The 7,762-nt window shown below is 43.9% G+C and overlaps 2 protein-coding genes across 2 annotated transcripts; both read left to right on the forward strand.

The window, feature by feature from the left end:
- The first annotated feature begins 1,016 nt into the window (after window positions 1–1,016).
- LOC120358845 lies at window positions 1,017–4,202 on the forward strand. The gene has a single exon (XM_039454422.1). The coding sequence runs from the start codon at window positions 1,017–1,019 to the stop codon at window positions 4,200–4,202; it is 3,186 nt and encodes a 1,061-aa protein (XP_039310356.1).
- A 49-nt stretch (window positions 4,203–4,251) lies between these two features.
- LOC120358846 lies at window positions 4,252–6,273 on the forward strand. Its single transcript, XM_039454424.1, has one exon. It carries the CDS (start codon window positions 4,252–4,254, stop codon window positions 6,271–6,273), a length of 2,022 nt encoding a protein of 673 aa, XP_039310358.1.
- Window positions 6,274–7,762: the final 1,489 nt, after the last annotated feature.

Consider the following 7,762-nt stretch of genomic DNA (forward strand, 5'->3'; position numbering starts at 1 on the left):
TCAAAAAGTACCGCTCCTTCGGAAGGTAACAGGATGGCAATAAGGTGCGCGCTAGGGCCAAGCGTCCCTACGCGCATCTCTTGGACTATGTATTACTACGCGCGCGTGGCGCTGTTGTCACGAGGGCAGCAGCGTCTTGCGTCATTCGGTTTTTCGTCTACGATCGGGGAGGCGCACGTGCTTCTGGTCTGCTGAAAAGAGTGAGTTGCTGCGCAGCGACTTTACGCGATTGTTCAAGTTAGAGGTTCTAATACAGTCGGGTGCTTTTAGCACATGTACGACCGAGGCTCGGTTACCTAGAGAAAGTAAGAACTCGAGTAGACAGTCGGGTGCTGTTAGCACATTTGCAATCGTGGCTTCTCTCTCTCTCTCTCTCTCTCTCTCTTCGAGACACGCACGTACTACGTACGCACAGAAAAATCTAAAGGCTGCTAGCCTGTCGGTTGGGGCTCTCAGCCTATTGCAAGGAACTGCAAATCTCTCCCTTATAGCAACGTCAAGAGGATCACGGACGACGAGATAGAGTGAGGCGAACTTCCGACAACCGTGCAATCCGAAGATCTCACTGCGGCTTGCCGGAACGACCACCTGCCCCCACCGAGTGCAACATACCGTCCAACACAGCTAACTACTACCTTTATTTTTGATTCATTATATTCTCTTTAGTTGTCATATCATTTTAATAAGAGTTTATCACTGTCGTTACTTACTTACTAAAATACATTTAATGTGAAAGACACGTGATTCTCTCCCATCGCCTTGTTTGCCTTCCGCACTCTTTGTACAGTCCTGTTACCATAACCTTTCTTCCCCCCTCTCTTTCTTTCGCCCCCTCTTTCCTTATCCCTTTTCTCGAATAGTTTCCGAGCAAAAATACCGTTCAGCGTATAATCATAACATTGTTGCAATCCTGGTTATGGGAGATAATTGAATAGAGTTAGATTTATTATTTCGGACATATTAGCTTTGAGATTATTTCGGATATATTAATTCGGCGGTGAACGAAGGAGAGAATCATGAGGTTAACTCACGTCGAGCATTATGTTGAGCAGCAGCTCGTGCTTATGAAAACCATAGGGCAATCCTATGAAAATCTTGTGAAGAATGGCATGGAAAGTGTAACTTCTCAAAGAATCAACGTACGCCTCTCGGCGCTCAAGGATAATTGGGACAAGTTCTGTGTAAAACATGATGCCATTACATTGGCTGTTAAACAGTTGAATGACAACGATAGGGAGAGTATAATGAAGCATTCCTATTTTAAAGATAATTTATTTTCCGTCGTAAACGAAAGTTATTTAGAGTCTGTAGAACGGTTCAATTCTGCTTTGGATTCACAATCGGAATATGGAAGCATTCCAGGAACGTCCTCTTCAAGCCACGTTTCGGAATCAACTTCCGAGACCGTCGCGTTTATTAATCGATCGCAACTTCCCCACTATGACATTCCCAAGTTTAATGGAAATCACGCGGACTGGCTCTATTTCAAAGATCTCTTTACTAGTTTAGTCATAAACAATTCCTCACTAACTAACATCGAAAGATTACAATACTTGAAGACTAGTTTAACAGGATCGGCATATAATCTATTGAAAAACACTATGCTTACGGGCGGTAATTTCTCTAACGATTGGAAAGCTCTCGTGTCGTTTTACGAAGACAAAAGGATGTTAGTCAATTCCGTTATAACGTCATTATTCAGTCTAAAGCCGATGACGAAGTCGACAGCGGGAGAAATGGAGAAATTGTTTACTGGCGTTATGGAGACATATCGAACCTTAGACACGTTGGGAAGACCAATTCATCATTGGGATGATATTCTAATTTTTATGGTCATACAGCGACTCGACTCTGATACCGTAAACATGTGGGATCTACATCGGGGTCCCTCTAACGAACTTCCGACATGGAAACAGTTTGAAGAGTTCTTCCGAAATCGACTTATGAATCTGAAGGGTCATGAAACGCGAAAGGGAAAATTCGTTTCTCAGTTAAATCCAAGTAGTGTCAAATCTCATTACCAAGGCAAAAACAAGACCGTTAAATCGTGTTCGTTCTGTTCCGAAAATCATTGGTCCGCCAGTTGCCCGCAATATGTCTCCAAAACTGTACAACAACGCGTAGTACTTGTCCAGAAACATAACCTATGCTTCAACTGTCTCGGCCCGCATCGGGCATCAGCATGTCGTATAACTACACGTTGTAGAAAGTGTGCTGGAAAGCATCACACCACGCTTCATCGTAGCAATTTGGAAAGCACAAAGTCTAATAGCAATTCGGCGAAATTGTCAACAGGAAAACCAAACGAACCGACTTCAACTAAGCCTGACAACACGGAGACAACTACCGGCTCTCAGGTTTTACATTCTGCACTTGGAAATGAAGTCAAAACGCCATATGTTCTACTGGCAACCGCTCTGGTTACTATCACATCCGAACACGGAAATTCTTCACACGCACGAATTTTGATTGACCAAGGCTCGGAGGTGTCGTTAATTACGGAACGATTAGTACAGCGTCTACGGCTACCACGTACTCGTTCTCACATTCCACTGATTGAAATAGGAGGTGTCGCGTCTAACCGAACTAAAGGTATGACCTCCTTTAGCATAAAACCTCATTTTAAGTTTTCCTTCCAGTGTTCAATAGCCGCGCATATTTTACCAAAGCTCACGTCGACAATTCCATCGGTCTCCTTGAAGAATCACGGCTGGTCACATTTGGACGGGATCCAGTTGGCGGATCCGAATTATTTAGCACCCGGTTCAATTGATGTTATTCTAGGAGCCGACGTCTTCGGTCAAATCATTCAAAACGGTATACGAAAGGGATCGAATAACGCTCCAATGGCTCAGGCTACAAAACTTGGATGGATTATTTCCGGACCAACGAGTTCTCAATCAACACCTGGCGGTTCTCAAAGTTTTCACGTATCACTCGAAAGTGATCTATTCGGCCTAATGCGTAGATTCTGGGAACTTGATGAAATCGCTCCTTTCAAGACTTCATCTCGGTCCACCGACGAACAGGCTTGTGAAGAACATTTTAAGTCTACTCATTCTCGAACGGAACATGGTCGCTATGTAGTGAGATTACCCCTCAAGGAGCCTGTCAATAAACTGGGGGATTCCAAGGCCAAAGCCGTTCGATTGATCAAGAAGTTGTCATGCAAACTTTCCTCCAATTCCGAGTTTTCGCGGTTGTATGCAGATTTCATCGACGAGTACGAAAAACTGAATCACATGAAGATTGTTCCGAAAGATACGACCGACCCTCCGATAACTTACTGTCTTCCTCATCACGGAGTTTTAAGGGAGCATAGTCTTACTACGCGATTACGTGTGGTTTTTAACGGATCGAGTCCAACAACATCCGGACATTCACTTAACGACTTATTACACACTGGAGCTAAACTTCAAACTGATCTGTTCGACGTGTTAATATGGTTTAGACTATTTCGCTATGTGTTTTCTACGGACATAGAGAAAATGTTCAGGCAGGTTAACGTACAGGAGGATGACTGGGATCTCCAACGGATTCTCTGGATTGACAACGAAGGTCATTTACGCACATACCACCTCACTACCGTAACGTATGGCTTGGCTTGTGCTCCTTTCTTAGCCCTGCGTACCTTGCAACAGTTGATAGAAGATGAAGGGACAAAGTTCCCGCTTGCTGTTCCGTCATTAAGCAAAGGAAGGTATGTCGATGACATCTTTGGAGGTGCGGATACTCTTGAACAAGCTCAAGAAATTGTAAGGCAATTAAATCAACTGTGCATGGCGGGCGGCTTCAAATTACAAAAATGGGTGAGCAATGATTCGAGCATGCTCTCTTCTGTCTCCACAGATAAACAAAATAACTCTAAATTCATAGAACATAAGGAGAACTTAGTCGTCTACACGTTGGGACTTGGCTGGCAACCATCCACAGATACCTTTATTTTTAAATATACTCTTCCAGCAGAAGGTGTGATCACGAAACGATCTACCTTGTCTACTATAGCAAAACTGTTTGACCCCCTAGGGTTTCTATCTCCGATCACCATTACTGGCAAACTCCTAATTCAAGAATTATGGACGATAAAATTAGGTTGGGATGACCCTTTGCCAGACCACGTTGCTAGTAAATGGATTACATTTATCGGATCTCTTCAGGATACGCCAAAATTCACGCTCCCACGATGGATAGGGGCGTTCTAACGATCGCCAAGTTGAGATTCATGGGTTTTGTGATGCGTCACAGCAAGCCATGGCAGCTGTTGTGTACCTACGGACATCGTGCGAGGAAGAGGCAGTAAACATCAGATTTGTGGCCTCGAAAACCAAGGTCGCTCCATTAAAGCGATTGACAGTCCCCCGATTAGAGTTATCAGGTGCAGTCTTATTAACCAAACTGGTCTCCCATCTGTTACACGTATTGGAATGGAAGAATCTACGTATAATACTGTGGACCGACTCATCTATCACACATACGTGGCTGAACAGCCATCCCTCTCGATGGAAGGATTTTGTCTATAACAGAGTTTGTCACATCCAAGAAACAATACCTCAGGCCGAGTGGAGGTTTGTGCCAGGTACGGACAACCCGGCCGATTTTGCTACACGAGGTCTAACAACCTCACAGCTGTCGGAGCTTTCAAGTTGGTGGTGTGGGCCTTCATGGCTCTCCCAACCTTCGTCAGCCTGGCCAAGACTCCCTACGGAAAAGCCCATACGAGAAAACCTTGAAGAAAGACCTACGAAGGTTCTTTCAGTTAACACCAAGAATTATACGCCATGGGATTTAATCAATCGATATTCCAGCCTTGTGAAGTTGTACCGAATTACGGCCACTTGTCAACGAGCAGTCTCTCGTTTCAAAAGGTGTACCGCCATGTCAACTTTCGGTCCTCTAACTACGCAAGAGTTAGTGGACGCTAAATTCTACTGGGTCAAGGAAATCCAAAGGGCTTCATTTCAGGGTGATCTACAGCTGCTCTCCAAGGGGCGACCTATTTCAAAGTCAAGTCCTCTTGTCCGTCTCACACCATTTCTAGATGCCAAGGGACTTCTGCGAGTCGGAGGTCGTCTTCAATTCTCTTCTCTTTCTCAAGATGAAAAGCATCCCCTAATCTTACCAAGGGAATCAACTTTGACGTCACTCATTATTCGAGATGCTCACTTGAGGACCTTGCATGGAGGCACACAGATCACTTTATCTCTTTTACGAAGCGAGTATTGGATTGTAGGAGGAAGAGCTCCTGTCCGATCTCTCATCATCAAATGTGTTAAGTGTGCCCGCTACAGACAGACAAGGGCAAAGCAGTTGATGGGTCAACTACCCGCTACCCGAGTCTCGCCCAATCGTCCTTTCGAACATACGGGCATTGACTATGCAGGACCATTCGTGACGAAAACGTGGAAAGGGAAGAACGCACGCACGTATAAATCTTACATCGCGGTATTTGTCTGCTTCTCGACTTCTGCAGTGCACTTAGAATTGGTTACGGATTACACTGCGGAGGCTTTCATCGCCGCGTATAAGCGTTTTACGTCAAGAAGAGGAATTTGCGTCACGCTTTCAAGCGATTGCGGCATTACGCTCAAAGGAGCAGACGCGGAATTACGAAGATTATTCTCGCAATCCACGGAGGAGTCAACCAAACTCGCCACGCTACTTGCAAATGACGGGACGCAGTGGAAGTTTAACCCTCCTTCCGCTCCGCACTTCGGAGGGAAGTGGGAAGCGGGGGTTAAATCGGTCAAATACCACCTTCGTAGAGTTATAGGGGATACTCTCCTAACTTATGAAGAAATGACTACCCTACTTTCACAGGTGGAATCCGTTCTCAACTCCAGGCCTTTGTGCCCTCTCACTGACGACCCTGACGATCTAAACGCACTTACACCTGGGCACTTCTTGCTGGGTAGTGCTCCAGTTATTGTTCCGGAACCTTCCCTGGACACGGTTAAGTTAAGTCGATTATCGCGATGGCAACTAGTTCGGCAGAAGCTTGAGTCGTTTTGGTCACAATGGTCTAAGGAGTGTCTTCAACGCTATCTTTCGGTATACAAATGGAACAGAGTGAATAAATCCCTCGAGAAAGGGACTTTAGTTCTGGTAGTTGATGATAGGTACCCGCCTTCAAAATGGCCATTGGGGCGCATTATCCAAACACACCCGGGTAAGGACGGTCATACTCGAGTTGTCACGATACAAACTCAAACTTCAGTCCTAACACGACCCATTGCAAAAGTTTGTCCCCTTCCGATCGAGCAAGACACATTGTGACATATTCGTTAATGCTCATTAACGAAGGCGGGCGGTATGTTCAAAAAGTACCGCTCCTTCGGAAGGTAACAGGATGGCAATAAGGTGCGCGCTAGGGCCAAGCGTCCCTACGCGCATCTCTTGGACTATGTATTACTACGCGCGCGTGGCGCTGTTGTCACGAGGGCAGCAGCGTCTTGCGTCATTCGGTTTTTCGTCTACGATCGGGGAGGCGCACGTGCTTCTGGTCTGCTGAAAAGAGTGAGTTGCTGCGCAGCGACTTTACGCGATTGTTCAAGTTAGAGGTTCTAATACAGTCGGGTGCTTTTAGCACATGTACGACCGAGGCTCGGTTACCTAGAGAAAGTAAGAACTCGAGTAGACAGTCGGGTGCTGTTAGCACATTTGCAATCGTGGCTCTCTCTCTCTCTCTCTCTCTCTCTCTTCGAGACACGCACGTACTACGTACGCACAGAAAAATCTAGAGGCTGCTAGCCTGTCGGTTGGGGCTCTCAGCCTATTGCAAGGAACTGCAAATCTCTCCCTTATAGCAACGTCAAGAGGATCACGGACGACGAGATAGAGTGAGGCGAACTTCCGACAACCGTGCAATCCGAAGATCTCACTGCGGCTTGCCGGAACGACCACCTGCCCCCACCGAGTGCAACATACCGTCCAACACAGCTAACTACTACCTTTATTTTTGATTCATTATATTCTCTTTAGTTGTCATATCATTTTAATAAGAGTTTATCACTGTCGTTACTTACTTACTAAAATACATTTAATGTGAAAGACACGTGATTCTCTCCCATCGCCTTGTTTGCCTTCCGCACTCTTTGTACAGTCCTGTTACCATAACCTTTCTTCCCCCCTCTCTTTCTTTCGCCCCCTCTTTCCTTATCCCTTTTCTCGAATAGTTTCCGAGCAAAAATACCGTTCAGCGTATAATCATAACATAGTTGCAATCCTGGTTATGGGAGATAATTGAATAGAGTTAGATAGATAAAATAAGATGAAAAAAAATAAAATTATTTATTTTTCTAACAATACAATTTTCTCGTTACATTGTTAAGACTATATATGTGTCATATCTTAAAACTTTATTTTAAAAATTTAAGAATAAAAGTGGATTTTGATATTGCCATCTTTAAAATGATATACAAAATTTAAGAAAAAAATTATAATTTGCTGTTTAAAGATATTTTTTAATAACATTAATGAAAATTGATTGTGAAAAACTTGACAAAAGATTGTTAATAATGGGTTGAAAATGTAATACCAGTCGTTGTTGATACATTTTCATTAGAATTGCGTTATATGTAGGTATGTATGTCTCAAAACATTACCAAGAATATAAAAATTTTACAATGTTTTACAGTTATGCTATAATATATGTGTAATATTTGAGTATTATTTTCTTATTGTTTAAAAATTATTTAATTTTTTATTTAATCTTGACTCTTATGTAAAGTCGCGTTTTGTAGTATTTAACCCTTAAACACGTATG

This window comes from Solenopsis invicta, chromosome 10 (assembly GCF_016802725.1).
Source record: "Solenopsis invicta isolate M01_SB chromosome 10, UNIL_Sinv_3.0, whole genome shotgun sequence".
In the NCBI taxonomy this organism is placed as follows: domain Eukaryota; kingdom Metazoa; phylum Arthropoda; class Insecta; order Hymenoptera; family Formicidae; genus Solenopsis; species Solenopsis invicta.